The sequence below is a fragment of the Prionailurus viverrinus genome, chromosome A3 (genome assembly GCF_022837055.1).
Source record: "Prionailurus viverrinus isolate Anna chromosome A3, UM_Priviv_1.0, whole genome shotgun sequence".
Classification (NCBI taxonomy): Eukaryota; Metazoa; Chordata; class Mammalia; order Carnivora; family Felidae; genus Prionailurus; species Prionailurus viverrinus.
In genome coordinates, this window is record NC_062563.1 from 33,911,745 (window position 1) to 33,931,426 (window position 19,682).

The 19,682-nt window shown below is 38.8% G+C and overlaps 1 protein-coding gene across 1 annotated transcript in view; it reads right to left on the minus strand.

Annotated features, from left to right (window-relative positions):
• Positions 1 to 2,920: 2,920 nt before the first annotated feature.
• Positions 2,921 to 19,682, minus strand: part of HAO1 (hydroxyacid oxidase 1) — a 46,185-nt gene continuing 29,423 nt past the window's right edge. Inside the window, exons 4-8 of the mRNA XM_047853971.1 lie at positions 17,498 to 17,673; positions 11,417 to 11,508; positions 5,031 to 5,189; positions 4,850 to 4,919; positions 2,921 to 2,991 (exon numbers count right to left, since the gene is read on the minus strand). Of these exons, the coding sequence (XP_047709927.1) occupies positions 2,921 to 2,991; positions 4,850 to 4,919; positions 5,031 to 5,189; positions 11,417 to 11,508; positions 17,498 to 17,673 (568 nt within the window). The remainder of the gene's footprint in view (positions 2,992 to 4,849; positions 4,920 to 5,030; positions 5,190 to 11,416; positions 11,509 to 17,497; positions 17,674 to 19,682) is intronic.

The window sequence follows — 19,682 nt, forward strand, 5'->3', positions numbered from 1 at the left end:
TGTGCCTGGCAAATCTGATTTGATGCTTCCTTCTCGACTAGATGGGCGGTTCTCAAGGTGTGCTGCCCAGAAGAGCCGTATCAGCCTCACCTGGAAGTATGTTAGAAATGCAGATTTCCAACCCCTCCCCAGACCTGCTGCATCAGAATCTATAGGCATGAGGCCTAGCACTCTGTTTTTTTTTTTTAACGTTTATTTATTTTTGAGACAGAGAGAGACAGAGCATGAACAGGGGAGGGGCAGAGAGAGAGGGAGACACAGAATCCGAAGCAGGCTCCAGGCTCTGAGCTGTCAGCACGGAGCCCGATGCGGGGCTCGAACTCACGGACCATGCGATCATGACCTGAGCCGAAGTCGGACGCTTAACTGACCAAGCCACCCAGGCGCCCCCCTAGCACTCTGTTTTAATCAGTCCTCTGGGTGACTGTGATACACTCTACAGTTTGAGAAATACTACTCTAGAGCACTATACACATTAAATTAGTGACATTCAAGGAAAGCAGGGTTGGCCTATATTCAACTATCCATTCCCTTTGACCCCTTCCCAACATATTTCAGAAAACTCAGAACAGAAATGTCATGTGGCTTCTTCAGAGAACTTCTATCAAGTTCATGAAACAAATTCTCAGCAGGAGACATGCAACCAACATGCTCCATTTCTGTCTCAGCCATCAGATAGCTTTAGTGTTAGTATTATTACACCTGGACTGGAGACACTCTCAAAGGAAAGTAAAAATGACTTTGTATCTTTCTGGTAATGGAAATAATATATACCATAAAGGCTTCAGTGATATTATACCTCCGTAGGAAAATTGAAAGTCTACATTCAAGTAGGTAGCATGGCTGAGGAGGTCATAAAAGTGTCCAGAAATTCAAAAATTAAGACCACGAATCCCCAGTCTCACATAAGTTGCATAAAATTTTCTTAGAATGCCATGTGTGGATCTCCATTTGCTGGGAAAGTTATCAACTTTTTATTTTCACCTCTCGGCCACATACTATGATATAGTCAAAGTAGAAATTCTTTGCCGACAGCAGAGGCATTTCAAAATCAGTTGTGGGAATCAAAGAGGTGCTTATTATATGCCTATTAAGTACCATTAATCGTACAGGCATTAGACAGTTACATGATATGACAATGATATTCCTTCTGTGCATTTGGAGAAAATATTGAGGGGTAACTATTCCTTTCTATCAGATTAAACGATTCTTTTTTATCAGACTAAATCAATAATTTTAGAAAGAAAGAACTATGACATTCCATCATAGTATTTGGGAATGGCCCAGCATTTAAAGGGAGAAAAGAGGGAGGGAGAGAGAGAGATTCGAGAATAATAAAACAAAGTGATAAAACATAACATAAAAATTGTATTTTTAGTTAGTGATTCTATCCATTGTTTCATTTACTATTTCACAGGGGTTGAACAACCAGGGAGATGGCAGAAAATTAAATTTCAAAGTTATTTTGGCTACCAAGTTTACCACTAATCTGCCAACGCCAGGTTTCAGGAACAAATTTAAAAGTCACATGACCAGGGCTTCTAGAGCGCAAGGCCAGTACAGCTGCACAGTACCTCCACACTCAGAAGGGGGCCTCACACTGGGGTTTAACGCTCTGTGGTTGTTGGATTCAAATTCTTAATAATTTTACCTTTGAGTTTGTGTCTTATAAGTAAAAGTCATTGGGACAATGAAACGTGTTAGGGGCTTGGAGCCTAGAATCACACAATGTCCCATCTCCTGCCATCTGCCCACCTCCCCTAAATGAGTCCTTGGCAGCTGGCTCACCCACCTGTCATTGACAGTGCCACTGTCCACCTCTGGCTGGGTCCTGGGAACAGGCATCGGAGAGTCAGAGCATATCACAGAGCAGTGTTCAGGCACCTGTGAGGGTCTACACTTGCTCTGTAAGTAACCTCATACCCAAGGAAACAGGACATTAAATAGCAAATAAAGGATACCACGAGAGGTTAAGAGAAAAACTGTGGAAGGAAAGAAAGGACATTTTCCTGCTTTTTGAGCAAGGGCATCACATTTTCATCTGGCATAGTCCTCATAAATTATGCAACTGGCCCTGCTTATGACTCTAAGTGGAGAAGAAGCAAAAGAATAAAGAAGAGCTAGAAGGTATAAGAGAATTAGTGGGGGAACAGGGCAGTTACTAGGGTTCAGAGATTAAATGGTTGAATTTCATCTTGTTATGAATAGACCAGATACACTCTTTTCAAAAATGCTTTATTTTTTTCTGATTAAGAAGATATATATATATATATATATATATATATATATGTCATACAATATTCAGATACCTGCAGGCACTAAAGATGTGAACAGAAATCTACGTTCAAAGAAGTAGCATAAGTCAGGGTGTTAAAAAGTATCCAGAAAGTCACATATTCCCACCAGCTTGACCCAATTCTATCAAGGGCTACCTCCTCCGTGTTGGGAATCTAAATCTCCTGTTTCTCCTGGCATGGTCCAACCTTTTGAACCTGAGCTTACAACTTAAGAACCCGGCTTAAGGATATCTAAACACAATGCAAATTAATAAACAGTGAGATCATTATCTTTTTACCTCAGTGGTAGCTACCTCCAATTTTACCAAAGGATATCTTTTGTTTTTCAGCACTTTAGCCTGCCAGGGGATGACGTTGTCTAAGCACATTTTCAATGTTTTCTTTTTAACAGTTAATATATTTCCAGGATGCAAGTCCATTTCTTTCTAAAAGGTTCCTAGGACACCCATTGAAAAGTCAAAAGCAATGAGCTCAAAGGGATTGCTATTTTGTTGGAGAAGAACGACACCCTTTGTATTGAAGTGGGGATTGCAGACTGTGGTCACCCTCTGCACAGTGTCTCTTTGTCAAGTAATACATGCCGGAAAAAAAAAATAATACAGATGGGAAAATATTGTGCACTGTCAGATCTTGGAAACGGCCAAAGGATTTTTCCTCACCAATGTCTTGTCGATGACTTTCACGTTCTGGCACCCTGAGAAAATAATGCATACATTTAATATGACATGAATGCAATAATAATCAGGCAGGTAATCGTTTTCCCAAGGAATGTAAAACTTGACAAATGTAAGGTTTATGATTCAAGGTAGGCTTGCCAAATCTTATGTGGCACGAGACCATTTTTATTACCTAAACAGTCCTTAACACAAAATGACTGGCACATATTTTTATTAACACAAAGAGTATATTCTTTCTGCCACATTTAATAGAGAGTCAGTGGCTGAAAGCTCTCTTTTAGGATATGTCTGCAGCAAATTAAAATGCAGAGTGAGGATTCACAGAATGGCATGCTGCTCACTGAGGCTGTGTCCACACAGGCTCAGCACAGTAGGAGTAGACCATTGATCTCAGGAATTCTATCCATGAGGACAATCTGGGTGACATGGATCACAGAAAAGGAAACTCTCATTACCTTTGGAAGTTGATCATTGGACTCAATGTCATTCTTTGCATCTCAAGGTCCATTCTGAGTCAGATTCAAAACAGCCACTAGTAATAAGGTGATTTTTTTTTTATTTTTTTACTTATTTCTTCAGCAAATATTATTTAAGTGCCAGGAGCTGCTGTAAACACTGGGGATGCTGAATTGAATACAATAAAGATCCCTGCCTCATGCTTCTTGTATTCTACAGAGCTAAAGATAATACATGATGCAAATAATTTAAAAAGTAAATGAAACAATAGATGGTTTATAGAAGGTGATAGGTGCTGTGGGAGAAGAATGAAATAGTAACAGGGAAAGAAAACTGGAAGCTGAGCAGGTGGGTGGAGGATGGACTGCCATTTTACATAGGGTGGTCAGGATGTTGAGAAAAGGTGATCTAACTTATGACTTGAAGGACGTGAGGCAGATAGCCATGTAGACACCTGGGAACAGCATCTGGAAAGATGGAATGGTCACTGCAAAGGCCTTAAGGCTGAAACATGTCTGACATAGGGAACAGCAGGAGGTAAATGTGGCCCGGGCAGAATAAGCAAGGGTGACAGCAGGAGTTGAGGTCAGAGGGGTGACAGAAGTCAAGCTACATAAAGGTCTTGTAGACCATTGTAAGGACTTTGGCATTTGCACTGAGTAAATAAACCAAGAGTCATTGGAGGGTCCTTATCAGAACAGTGGAATGATCTGAATTAATGTGTAAAGAGATCATTCTAACTGCTGTGATCAGGGTGGGAGGGTGAGGTAGGCAAGGACAGACAGACAGACAGACAGACCTGCAATATCAAGGGGAGAGAGGGACTGATTAGAAAGACACAGAGGAACTCTTGTAATAGCGAGTGAGATTAGGTTCTGACAACATTTTGCAGATAGAGGTCCTGTGGATGTGAGGGTGTGAGGGAAATGAGGAGTCAAAAATAACTCAAGGTTTTTGAAACAATGGTATTAACATAAACTGAGATCGGAGAGTCTGCAGGTGGAGTAGTTTCAATAGGAAAAGTTTGTGGTTTCATTTGGGACGGGTAGAGTTTGAGATGCCACTTAGACATCCCAGTGAAGGTGTTGACTAGCCAGTTAGATTTTTTGTTCACTTGTTATGAGATAAGGAAGAGTATAGTGTAGGCTTCACCCTTCAGGTACTCACACTCGCCAACATATCCCTGGTGAGACTGTCAAAGATAGAGGCTTAGCGACTGTTGCTGGCTGTGTACACTGAGCACTTCTCTGTTCAGAGGGTTCTGCACTAGAGATGTAAACATGGAGCCAACTTCAAATTTAATTACAGCCCAAATGAGTCCATCTTCTTTCCCCTCAAGTTTACTTCTCTCCACCAAGGAGCCTGGCCTAAAGCCCATAAGAAGAAACGAAAGTTGAAAAGGAGAATGGCCAGTCTTACCACTCAGAGCCATGGCCAATCGGAATTCTTCCTTTAGGATCTCAAGGATGTCTTGAACACCTTTCTCTCCCTAAGCAAGTAAAAAGATACAGATCTTTGGGGTAAGTCAGTCTGACTTAATTCATGCATTTATGTCACTGTAGTTCTGTTTTATATATTTATTTCTTCATCCTCCAATTACCTGGGATGCCAAGCCCCAAATGATTGGCCTCCCCACAAACACAGCCTTGGCTCCAAGGGCTAGAGCTTTCAGGACATCGGTGCCTTTCCGAACACCCCCATCCAGGAAGACTTCCACCTTCCCTTCCACAGCCTCCACGATTTCTGGCAAGGCATCAATCTGTAGGGAGAAGTGGTCAATAATGTGACGGTATGCATGTTAAGTTGTTACCCAACTCAATCTCCACAGCCATTGACCATCTGACAGGATTTAGCGTTAAAGAAGCTAAGCAGGTTTGGAATCAACACTAAAATTTTTCCTTCCTGAAAGAGTAGGGTGCAAATGTTAGTAAGTAAAAACCAACTAAATTTTCAGTTGAGTGGCTTATTTTTATTTCAAAATTGAACTTTTTTCAAATTTTTTCAAATTTAAAGACCATGATTTAATAAAATATAAGCATAATTTTAATACATGTAATGACCTTTTATAGCTATGCTTTATAAAATGTATAAAAACAAATGAAATATCTTGATCATGTAAATTATTCTGTATATTATTTACCTGTTGAAAAACAATTGTTAAAATTAATACTTAATTGTCTGTGGAAGCAGTGGTACATAAAAATAAATGCAAGCAAGGCTACTAATGAAAAACCTAGTCTCTGATTTCCTCATCCAATATATTTTGCATCTAGCCATCTATTAGGGAAATCTCCATGAAAATATTTTTCTTGCTTTGTTTTTTGTTTGTTTGTTTGTTTACTAATTTATTTTATTATTATTTTCTACTGCTTATTTATTTTTGAGAGAGAAAGAGAGATAGAGTGCAAGTGGGGGAGGGGCACAGAGAGAGGGAGACAGAATCCCAAGCAGGCTCCAGGCTCCGAGTTGTCAGCACAGAGCCCAACACGGGGCTCGAACTCATGAACCGTGAGATCATGACCTGAGCCGAAGTCGGATGCTTAACCAACTGAGCCACCCAGTGCCCTTCTTTGCTTTAAAAGGACCAAGACCACATGCACCTTGAAGGTCCTCATCTGGATTCGCAATTGATGATGGACTTATATCAGCACCAAAGAACACAAGAGACTCATAGAGGTTGATCTGGTAGATGGCAATATTGTTCCTGATCCTTCACATCACTCTGAAACCACTCCATTTCCAAGGTAACTTTGCAGTGTTTCCTTCTAAAGGAAACAGAGTGCACTTGCTTGCTCCTTGACATTGGTCTTGGCCTTGCAACTTACTTTGGCCAATAACATGTGAGCAGAGGTGGCAGAGTGCCATTCCTGGACATAGACCTTAAACGACCTCATACATTTCAACTTTCTCTGGCACATGTGCCACTTGCCATGAAAGGAGAACCTCCTGGGCAATGCTTTCCCTTTCCTGGGGCCCCAGAATAGATATTCAGGAATTCAGGAAGCAAAGCTAGCCCAGCTAAGCCCAGCTGGACATGAAATTTGGAGCACAGCCACCTAACCAGTACCAAGTCCAGATCAGCAGCCTGCCCCCGCCCCCTTCCAGTTGACACAAAGTTTCATGGGAATAAATGACTGCAGATTTAAGTCTCTGAGTCTGGAATCTGTTGTCTCATAGTATTATGTGGTAATAGCTAATACAGTTGGCTAATAGCCAATATAATTAGTAGCTAATAGCTGATACAGTTGTCTATTTTTATGTAAATCTTTGCACTTGAGAATGCAAACAATTCACAAGGTGACCTGTAGGCCAAAATCTGTAGAAATAACCCACATTTATTCCAAAATATTTAAGTATAAAATTAAGCCCAATCCACATCTAAAATGTATGCTGAAGAAGCTACCATGTATTCAAGTGCAGTTTTCCTAGACATAATTGTACTGAAATCACTCAAAGCCTTTCCCACTTTCCCCCGAAATTTTAGAGGCTAAACTTAAATAGAGTTTTATGTAAAGGGCTGAAGACCAAACCCGGCTACACATTTGGAGGAAGTGAAGGCAACTTTTGGCATGCAGCCCCTAAGTGTTTGGCAGGTAATGTGATTTTCCCCTTTTCCTTTTGGCTTTTCTGCCTTGCCAAACATGCTTTGGATCCATTTACATATGCCCCTTTACCTATACATAGTCCTCCTTTTACAGTCAGGCAAGTTACATCAACATATAAATGCTACAATTTCCAAAAGATGATGCAAGCTATAATTAAGCGTATTTCCCCATTTGAAACCAAAACCAAAGAAAAATATTAGCTAGCTTGGGTTCAATACACATTTTCAAAGTCACGCAAATCAAGTCTGTTTACGTTATTTCCAATGCCCAACCTGGCCTAAAAGGAAACTAATAAGGATACTTAAAATGTGAATTCTGGGCTGTATAACGGAACCCAGCTTGGTGTTTTGTGTGTCTGTGGACAAGGATGTTCTATCCACTGCTGAGTTTTTCTGTCTTCCCCCTTTTTTCTTTCAGTAGCTACAGTTCTGCTGGGTATATATTTCAGAGAATAATTCTGATCAGAGGGGATTAAATAAATAAATACAGTAGACAAATCCACTATTTTATGACTGTTATGTTTCCTTTTTTCAGCTTATTACACAACTCAGAGACCATTCATTTTGGCTTTTCTTTCCTTAGTGGTTCTTTAGACAACTAATTGTGGGCTCACCTCTGGTGGGATTAATCTAAGGGAAAATGTGGTAAAATCCCAATATACTTGCTAACTCATCCATCCATTCACTGGCTTACTAAACACTTTATTGAGGACCTGCTTTATTCAAACCAATATGCAGACGGTCTAAGGGAGGCAAAAAGAATCCCACAAGGTTGTGACTCGCAATGAAACCTTTTCCCATTCTTGCCGACGTCACACTTTTCCAGGATGTTCCCTGTCCCACAAAACTTCTACTCACAGGGAGCTCTCACCTTTCTATCTTCCCACAGCATCCATCAATATACTCTTGATGGCTGACATTTGGGGCATGGAACCCTTTAAAGGTCTCAAACCAAAGCAATTGAACACAGACAAAGCATATAAAATCAGAGCTGATTTAGTTAAAAACAAAAGAGCCAGAGTTCACATTACTGTCTGGAAATATTCCTCTGACCCTTTACCCCACTCCACTCATCATACATCATACCAGGAAGCCCTGGGTGGGGTTTCTACTAAGTGTGTTTAGGAAATCACTGGTTCCTATAGGTTTAACTATTTACTATAGCAAGAATGCCTGCAATTATTTTCCTCCCTAACTTCATTTCCTTGCAATGTGACATTTCTACTCCTCCCATCATGGGGGGGGGGGGGGCGGTGGGCATGGGGATAGGAGAGTCTATTTTCCCATCCCTTGCATCTGAATTACCCTTGTGACTTACTTTTACCGATGGAATGTAGAGAGAATAGAATAGAGAGAAGCTACAATGTGTCTATTCTAAGCTTCAGTCTGAAGAGGCCTTACATGTCTGCAATTACCCTCTAGGAAACCTGCCATCTTGTGAGAACCAACCTATCTAATGTGAGACAATGCAGAGCTGTCCCTACTGAGGCCACCCCACCCCAGCCTGTCCTAGTCAACCCAGCAGCTGACCATGTGCATATGAGTGAGCCCAGCCGAGACCAGAAAAACCTCCTAGCCAATCTCAGCCCAAATTTCCAACTTACAAAATTGTGACATGAAGGAACAGCTATTGAATTTTGGCCAGTAACTTTCCAAGTGGTTTGTTACACGGCAAAGGCTAACTGATACATCAGCGTATCTCAAAGGTAGAATTACATGGATCCCTTTAAAAAAAAATATCTTGGATCTCATAGAACGTGCTCAAGGACTCAATTTTGGAAACACTTGACTTAACAACCCAAATATTATTTTATGAAAATTTTTTGTAGATGAACATTTTCACAAGAAAAGAGTGTCATATATATATATATATATATATATATATATATATGTATGTGGAGCCCAACTCCCAGCTGTGAGATCAAGACCTGAGCTGAAATCAAGTGTTAGACTCTCAACCAACTGAGCCACATAGGCGACCCAAGAATATTTTTAAGCTTAAGGTAGTTTAGGTCCAGTTAGCATCAAAACAAAAATGAAAAATTGAAAAAAATGCTTCTAGAATTCAAAGACTCCAGAGAATCTGTTCTTGGACCCCAGTTTGAGATATTCCAGTACAATGGGTTTTGAAAATTGATTTGATGCTGTCATTTTGATCTCTAATTACTTCAAGAGGAAGAGCAATCTTTTTTTTTCTTTCTTTTCTTTTTTTTTTTTTTTTTTTTTTTTTGAGTGAGCTCTACAGCCAATGTATGGCTTGAATTAATGACTGCAAGATCAAGAGTCACATTGTCTACCAACTGAGCCAGCCAGGTGCCCCTCTTCAAGAGTGATGTTGGCCACATTATTACCTTGAGTGTAAGGACATTGGCCTAAACTTAATTTGTAACTATTTGCTCTTCATCTCAAAACCTACACACTGAGGGAAAAACATCTTCAGTGTAAGCTGAATCTAATCTCACATTTCTCTCACCACCATGGGCCTTAAATTTGCTCTAAAGTATGAGGCAAAAGTCAAGCAAGCATCTCCTCTCTTGCACACAGCATGTGAAGGGGAGTGTCATTGTTTTTTTTTAAAAGTCTCAGAGACCACAGCTCAAAAAGCCCTTTTAGATAAGTTTCCATATCCCCTCAGCCAGAGGGAAATAAACCACACCATTTAGATATTTTCCCCTTAAAATCTAGTTAGATTTGATTTCAGTAGATTTAGATTTTATTTTTAGAAAACAAACTTAATTTGGCCTGCACACTAAGTCTATGTCTTCATACACAAGAGAGGCATAAATCTGCAAAAGAGCCTTGAGCTGTGACCAGCTTCTCCTCCCTGCCCAGAGGGGGTCTTCATTCTCCACCTCCCTTTCCCTGCAGGCAACATTTAAGAAGACTGGTCTCTATAAGTAAAGCTGAATTAGAAAGGACTGAAAACTTCCAGTTTTGTGATTTGATTCTTGACTCTGTGATCCTACAGTGTGCAAAGATGAGTTCATTCCTACCATTGATGCTTTAGGAAAAATGGAGTACAAACATGGATGACATCCAGTATTCCCCTGTCATCATTTAGTCTGTCCCAAGACCCACACAACTAGTTTATGGACTTATCTAAATCTACCTGATAGTTCAGTGAAGAGTAATCCATTACTACTTAATTAAATTATTTCTCCTGCTGTACTTCCAGTTGTTTGAGTAAATTCACTGGTCATCCTAATTAAAGCCATCCATATAATAACCATGACTGAGTGATTCTGATAACAGGGGTCAAATGCTTTTGGCCCTCTTGGGGCTAACTGCTCTCCTTCACAGTTTTAACTCAGTCCCACAGCTTTCAAGCCAATTTGGTTTACTTTATTTATTTATTTTTTATTTATTTATTTGAGAAAGAGGGCACAAGTGAGTAATGGGCAGAGAAAAAGGGAGAGAGAATTCCATGAGGGACAGAAAGAGATAGAGGGAGAGAGAGAAGTGGGGCTCACCCAAAGCGGGGCTCGTGTTCACCCAAACAGGGTTCGTTTTCTTCTGAAGTGGGGTTCAAACTCAGGAATCCGTGAGATCATGACCTGAGCCAAAGTCAGATGCTTAACAACTGAACCACCCCAGGCTCCCTGGTTTACTTTATGTCTACATTCTGGATTCTGATTTGCCTGGCACAGTTTGTACAGTGTATTAAAAAAAATCATAGATGCATACTGGAATCTCGTGGGTAGCTTTAAAAAATACTGGTGCCTATGTCCCCTGTCCCCAGATATTCTGATAAATTGATGTATTATGCAGCTTGTGCATCAGGAGTCTTTGAAGTTCCCCAGGTGATTTTAATATGCAGCCAAGGTCATGCACAGCTCAAGCAAAGTAGCCCATTTGCAGCTGACCTCCTCTCACCTGGGCTGTAGAATTTCTATTCCTTTCCCCACCCACCCAACCTCTCTCTGTAGCTGTTCAACTCCCACAGTCAGAGGAAATTTCAGTCTTTCCTTCCTCCTGACCTCTTATACCAGTGATCTCAAACTCCACCCAAGTCTTTTATAATTACAATGGATCTGTTAGCTCCTCTTAACTCTCAAGACATAACCATTTCTCTTATACTCTAATTTACATTGTACCTCTCAGTGTACCTATGAATACAAAGATAATCCCTGCCCACAAATGACTTATTTTTTAATGATGACTTTTAAAAGTTTACAAATAACTGTACTGGACTAATTAATGATCAAATTTAGGTAGTTCTATGCCACTACACTTAAAATCAAAGATCTCATATATTCACACATATTTTACCTTGAGTATTCACACACACACAATACACAGGGTAGAGGTAAATACAGAGATACCCCAAACTGTGATAGAAATGAAAACTCCAAAGGGAAATCTCAGCATTTGCTGAAACTCACGGTGGCTGGCACCCCATCAAGTTGTCGAGCCCCATGATTCGACACCAAGATCCCATCCAAACCATGTTTAACTGCCTCCCTGGCATCATCACCTAGAAAGAGAAAGACAGCCATTGTATATGAAAAGGCAATTTAACAGAAGACATGGGTTTAGAAATTGAAAGGTCCCAGTCAAAGGGAGGCTGACCTCATACCTTGCTCAGAATCTTTAGCATAGGAATACACCAAGGGTTAGGTCTAGAATAGTAGTGATAGTTTCCTTGACCAAAGTGTTAGCATTGACAACAGTTTAATGATGGCATAAAATTTTCAGTAGATAGTAAATTGATATGCAGTTAAAATTTATTTAGTCTCACAAGGAAGTACTCCTACTAAGCATTTTTATTATTATTAATGAGATAATACCATTTAGTGTTTAGCAGAATTACCCCTTTGCAATTTGCATAGCATAAAAGAATACATCAGTGGAAAGCACCTTAAGTGTAACAGGAAAGGAACAAATCTATTCCAAAAATATTCTTTAATACAAAGTTATGTCGTCAATAATTATCTTAAGTTGTATTTTTCTATAATTAAATGTATTTCACCCATTGAAGTATATGAAAATGTACAAAAATTAAAATTATATGTTATGTCTTTAATCATGCTTCAAAATATATCAACTTCTGAAAATATAGTTTTAAAATAGATTAACATTCTCTCAAATCAATTCCCAGCACACTTTTTATATTTTATATTTCAAACTATTGTTTTCAGCATGCTCACAATAAAAACACATTTGCTAACAGAATCAGGCAAATGACACTGATACTCAAATTTAACACTCAGAAATAGTTGGCCTAAGATTGTAGTGAAAAACATATTTAGGAAATGTAACCAAATGGATACCAAACATTGTATACATTCATAAATCCAGCAATGGAGATTAAGGGCAGACCTGACCAAGAATAATGAAAAAAGATTCATAAGAGAATCTGTAATTCTGACCTTTTTTAAACTGTATGCTAAACCATCATTTTCGAACCTGTGTTTTATTGAGTGCTAGTTTTTAAGTATATCCATTTAAATAAATGATGCTAGTATTATTTCTCTTCTAAAACTATATGTACATGAAAATGTTAAACTCATGGTTCATGGACTGAATGTTTGAATCCCTCCAAAGTCTGTATGTTGAAACCTTAACCTCCAACGTGATAGTATCTAGAGATGGTGCTTTTGGAAAGCGATTAAAGTTAGATGAGTTCATGAGAGTGGGGCTTTCATGAGGGTATTGGTGCCCTTATAAGAAAAGATCAGAGAACTTACTTGCCCACCCAATCTCCACTCATAACAATGAACACATCATGTGAGCGCACAGCGGAACTTGACTGTTAACTAGGGGCTACTGGACTGTGAGCTCCTTAAGTCTCAGAGCCGAGAACAGCATCATGTCATATTGTCAATGTTTTCCACCCATAGGTTGTTCCAGCCATTCATTCATTTCTTTAGAAAGGATGGAGCTACCACGTCAAGTGGCCCATTGTTGCACAAGCGATGAGGGAGGACAGGATGGCTGGCTTCTGTAAGAGCTTCACAAGCAGAACTCTCATGAATCTCCTGGCTTTCTTCTCCACTTCTCATCTTCCATCTCTGTCACACTTGCAGACTAGACCCTGGGTGCCTCTCAGACAATCATTACAGAATCTCCTGTCTCCTCCAGGGCTTCCTCTGGGCCTATCATGAGGGGGAGTTTTCTTTGCATTTCCTCCTACAAACACGTTCCCTTACATTTTGTGTCTCTCATAAATCTCTTGAAGTTTCTCTGTTGTGTGTGTCCTTTATCTTTCATTCCTCTGCTGTCATAAGACTTATGCAGTTTTGTATGTCTCTACTTTATTTTCAGTGGCTTAATGGGTTTGATGAGAGGGTACATATCTACTCATCCATTATTTGGAACCAGAAACCCAATATATTATCATTTACACTCTGTTTGGGTAAATGGTTCTTTAAAAATATGGCCTTAATACAATGTAAAGTGTATGTGGAATTGGGGAGGTTTGCTTTGGTTATCTAATTGTGTGCATGATACCAAACATCAAAAGTAAAAAAAAAAAAAAAAAATCAAAATACATGTAGTTACAACCTATGTTCTCAGAAACTGAATATTATCAGCAAACCGATCCTATACAATATGAAAAAAAAAATGATTAACTTCTTAGGGTTAGTAGTTAGACCACCTGAATTTGAATTTGGATCTGCTACTTGCCTGCTACATAAATGGCAAGCTTCTTAACCTCTCTGTGCATCAGGGTTCCTAAGTCATAAAATAGGGATAGTAATTCACATAAGATTGGCTTGTGAATTAAAGTAGTTGAATGAGTGTTTAGAAAGTGCCTGACACATGTTGAGCACTCAGGTAAATATTAACTGTTACTATTAATTTCATCCGATGGTGCAGGAAGTATAAACTCAGATGAGTAAGTGGAGGAAAATTCGTTTGCTGGATGCCTTTGGCAAGTCTGATTGAGTTTTGTTTATAACAATAAATTTTCATCCTGGTCAGGATTATGATTATAAAGAGCCTTTCATTTGAAGTAAGCACTGCTTAAGTAACAGTTTGTTATCTCCTATCATTTCAAGTGGTTTTCCAGGTTCTTCTAGGCAGTGCTGGGAATGTAAGGGGAAATGATAGAATGGTTTACTCAGAAGATAAGATCCTGAGTATCTGGAGAAGCAAAGTAAGAATAATTTATGACCAGATATGAACCCCTTTCATTAACTGCTTATGAAGCCTTGTCCAAAGTTTCACATTTTATTTTAATCCAGAGAGAAAAACAATGTTGCCTTAATAGGAGGGTGAAAATGTTCTGGCTTTGCAAAAAGTTCATGAATTTTTGGTATTTTCATTAATCCTTAACGTTTACTGCTATGGCATTCCACGTATGTTAATTTGCCAGTTAATACATTAATTGATTGACAAATGCAATAGTCAATGGGGAATAGCACTGTTTGCTATCTTCTTGATATATTATTTTTATATTTAATTAAGTACTCAAGATTTACCCTCAAGCCCATGGAGTTTTTGACTCAGGACTCTGCTATCTCATAGGAATTTAGTAACTAAATCCTAGTTGCATGGCAGCAGTTTTGAGCACAATCTAGAAACTCTGAATAGCTTTGAGAGTGTTGTAAAAAAATGTGTATAGGAAAAGAGCTAGTTACAGTTTTGAGAAACAAAAAAGCCACTATGGAAATATCACAGAAGAGTTTAATTTTTGTTTTTAATTTTAAAACTACTCTGAAAAGCATTATGCCTTTGCTCATAAAGTCATTTGTTTATTAGCATGAGTTTTGGTGAAGACCAAATCCTGCCTCAAATACATGTTTAGAGTTTGTGTTGAAGTTTTCCAAGGGCAGAGTTTAACCACAGCAAGAGATTACATCTTGCACTTCAATTTGCGTTCATTAAGATGCAATTCTTAAAATGGTGGTAAGGGGGGGAATTTTCACTGAGATCTTTCCAGCATATGTGAATTCATGCTCCCGCAAACATCATCTATACCTTTTTCATCAAAAGAAAACGAAAGAGGATGGATGATGCTCAGTCTATCCATGTGACTTCTGGAAGAAGATCTGTGAAACAGAATTGGATTTCCCAGAACTGCCCCGTTCACCCGCCCCCATCAAGATTGAGCTTTTGCACTACTTGATGCAGTTGTTGTCATGGAGACAATTCTTGTTTGTTAAATAAATGAAACAAATAGTCACAGAGAAACTAGACAATGTAAACTGTACATTTGTAAATAAGCTATTTCCTTTCAAATGCCAAATGCTCCATCTCTCTTTCTCTTCCTTTTTGAGGTCTCTCTAATTATATAGACTCATAGTTTTCACTGAGGATTTTAGCCAATAAACATTTGGGCTATCTACTATGTGTAAAACATTATGAAATATGTGGAAAGAAATGATATGATTCACATGGATGAGAAGAAAAGAGAAGTGACGGTGAGGGTGGTGGTCCTAGGTAAGATGACCACAAAAGGAAGTTCTAGAAGCCAGAGTATTTTTCAACATAACACATGATAGTAAAGTCTAATTAAATAGACACACATCATATCCTAGAGGACAGAGTTGGAGAAAATGATATATATTGGGAATCCTAAATTGAAAAGCTTGTTTAAAATGTAAATAACCTCATTCTTATATATGTTCTCTATTAGACAAATATGGGACTATACTAAGACTTCATTCTTCTTTGTGTTTTAAGCCCTTTGCCCTGGGCCACACTTGTGATGAGAATGAATTAAATACTTGGAACTACATTAATTTTCTAATTCAATTCCACCTTCTCAGTTTCCTGAGGTCAGCCACAATCATCTCTTGCCCAGGCAACAAGTTTCTTAAGTGTCCCCCTCACCACAATTTTGCCACCTCCATCCATCAGGTCCATGAAACAATGCTGGATTTTTCTAAGATACTAATCTGATGAGGTTGCTTCCCTGATTAAGAATCTCAGTGGTTCTCAAATATGTTTTATAAATTGTTACTCAGAACTGCTTTATTTTGCTATTATTTCAGTCTGAGTCTTTTGATATTGTGGCAAAACTCAAACATTATCTGTCATTCTAAAATGAAACTCCCTAACCTGCTTTTATAAGTGTCCATGCCCTATTTGAAACCCCACCCTAATACCGCATAGATTTCTATCTCAGCACTTGTAACATCTTATTGCCCCCAAATTCTTGTTTTTATGTCTGTCTCCTACAAGAATGGGCTCTCCTCTTGGCCAAAGACCTCAAATTACTATCATTTTTAACTTCAGCACACAATAATCATGATGCATATTTACAAAATGAATGCCTTCGTGAGTGAGTAACTGAATAGATGCATGAATGAATGGGGCAGAACCTTTGGGTTAATATTCTATAGTATCTACAGTTGAATGTAGGTATAGGAAGTAGTGCTAACAATCATGGATGACAACACGTATGCCAGTTAAGTAAGTGAAACTGTTGTTTAAAGATGTCTATAACACTAGGAAGTATTCTTTGAAGTGGAATCCACAGAAATTTTGAACTAGTACAATGATCAACAGAAAAGAATGTAACAATATTTTTGAAAAGCACAAATGAAGATAGGTCTGGATTCAAATGTATTTCCACTATTTAAAAGCTTTGCTGGACCCATTCTTTTACTTTTATTAACTTTATTTCTGCACACTTAAGATTAAATAGATAAAGCCAAGGGCAGGTCTACAGCTTTATAAATAGGGGCCATGTGACTCACATATTCAAGTAAATCTGATGAAAATGTTTTGATTAGAAGTTGTTGAAAAAAAAAAAAAAGAAGTTGTTGTTGACCCTGAGATAAGTTAATAGAATATCTCATCTCAGAGCCACTTACTTAAACATTCACATTTAAATAATAAGGTTTTGGCAGTTTTCTATATAATTAACTAAAAAAAATGTTTTCAAAGGCAGGAAAACATTTCTGTGGGAGAATACATTTATACTTATACTCCAAATTATCCAAGTCATTGGTACTTCCCTGTGGGATTTGAATACATGTGGATACTGGAGAAGCAGTCAGTTTTCTTAATAATCATGGCTTGATATTTTAATGTTGTAGTCAACCATTCTTCATGTGGGATTCACCACACTCAAAAATCAGTCCTAGCCATTGGTACTTGCAAGGAACAGAGAAAAATAGAAAAGGCTCTTGAAAGAGGTCTGGCTGTCATAATATCATCCTTGGGTTTCTTCTTGGTCTAGAAGCAGCTTGTTGTAGCTTTCAGCCAAAACAATGAACTCAAGACGTTTTGCCTAGACCTTGTCAAGCTCCATGATTTAGTGATGGCTCCAAGATAAGGCAACAGAAACCCAACACTTTAAAAAAGGTTAACTTCTTACTTCATGAGAGACAAGGTCTTCTGTGTATTACCTAAGAATGAGGAAATATTTACTCACAAACATCAATATGGAGAATTGAGAGATGGAATGTCTCCTTAGATATCCACATTAATTTTTCCTGGTTATTTTCTCTTAAAAATATCATGATCATATCTACAAAGAATCATGAGAACAGTATGAGAAAAACACAAACCTCTCAAAATGCCTTTTGCAACGATTGGCAATGATGTCAGCCCCCTCAGCCATTTAATATCCTCCCAGCTGATGGATGGGTCTATTGCTTTAGATACGTATGTAGCAAGTCCACTATTGTCTCCAAAATTTTCCTTTGGAGAAAATGCTAAATCATTGGTTTCAAAATTTTTCATTCTGAAATAAAGATACATAAAATGAGAATTTCCCAGAGTTAGAGATAATTTTACAAAGACTCATTCAATGAAAAATGAAATGTCAGCCTTTCAAATCAATTAGATGTTCTTCAACCATCTATAGGTTGCTTGCATGCATATTTCCCATGTTTTGAGGTAAGATTCCAGACTAAGTGTGACAAACATTATAGACTCTTTCTCCTGCCCTCCTATTATGTTGTTCGTGGTGATGGTGGACACAGGGAGTGGTGGGAAGTGTTTCCCAGCATGTGGGTTCTCAGCTCTTGCCTTTTCCTCCTCCATTTAGTTGTTTCCTCTGAGGCTGTCTGCCTACCGACTCAAACTTACCAATCTTTCAGACAATCCTGGCAGGGCATGAGCTTTCCAATTACAAAGATCTTCATTTCTTTGCCTGTGGTACGACCACTAATTTATGTGCCAATTTGATTGGGCTAAAGGATACCTAGATAGCTGGTAAAATGTTATTTCTGGGTGTGTCTGTGTGGATGTTTCTGGGTGAGATTAGCACTTAAATCAGTAGACTGAGCAAAGATGATAACTCTCATCTCATCGATGTGGGTGGGCATCATCCAATCTGTTCAGGTCCTGAATACAACAAAAAAGTGGAAGAAGGACAAATGTGTTCTCTGTGCTTGAGCTGGAACATCCATCATCTCCTACCCTTGGACGTTGAAACATCTGGTTGTCAAGCCTTCAGATTTGGACCAGAACTTACACTATCATCCCCTGATTCTTGGGCCTTTAGATTCACATTGGGACTTAACACCATTGGCTCCCCTGGTTCTCAGGTCTTCTGGTTTGGACTGGAAGTATACCAGTCTATGAGCCTCCAGCTCATAGACAGCAGATTGTGGGACTTTTCAGACTCCATAATGATGTGAGTGGATCCCTCATAGTGTGTGTGTGTGTGTGTGTGTGTGTCCGTCCTACTGATTTTGCCTCTCTGGAGAATCTAATACATGTGACTTTCTCCTGCTCCTGAAGCCCTAGTAACCACACACACAGGAGATCTGAAGTGTTAGGAATGTTGGCATATAAATACCCCAGCTCCTTCACCCCTAAGCAGGCTAAACCTGAGACAGGTTCTACATATCCCAGAATTTCCAATCAGGATTGAGCTTCAGTTGCCTACAGTTGGAGTTGTCTTGGTAACAGGCCCTTTGTTCATTGCCTCCTTTCCCTGACACCACTTCCCCGCTCAGTATTCACTTCATCTTCCGAAGAAACTATTTGCATTTAAATCACTGGCTCACAGTCTCCTCCTAGGGGAACCCAAATTGACACACAACCTCACTGAGTTGCTGCCTCTCCCTATGTCTAATTTTATTGAACCAATTTAGACCAGGATTTCTCTGACATACTGGTAAGACTCTGCTACTGGCTCATTCTATACCTGAAGTCTTTTCTCTTGGCTTAATATCCTGATATCCTGACTACAGTTTGGCAGTTCCCTAAACCAGAGACAAAGTTTTTTCTGCCTGTACCTTTGATCACTAACTGGGTAGATGACCATCTGGATATACAATGGCATCACCCCCTGTGACTTAGCTGCCTACAGACCCAAATCCAATTGCAAACTTCATCTCTCCGAAAGGGTATCTTTGAATGATGACAGTGACCTGGATTCACCTTGTTTTTCTGCACATTATAAATTACCTTGCTAGTCAATCTCCAATTTGGATAAAATACAGCTGTATATTATTCTCTGGCTTAGTCATAACACTTTCTTTCTTTCTGCTAGTTCTGCCATTGAACATATAAAGAATTTTGGAGCAATGACTCTAACAATTTTTATATAAACCTAAAAGTACATAGGCACACTATTTTTAATTTTTTCAAAACAATCATAAGACTTCTTTTAATACAAACTAGGCTTAATGTTTTTAGTATACTTTCAGCTAAAATAGCTCCTTGTGTGGCTCGAGTGGCATACATTCTCATAAGGACATGAACATTCATATCCCACCTAACTTTATTCAAGCCATTGGT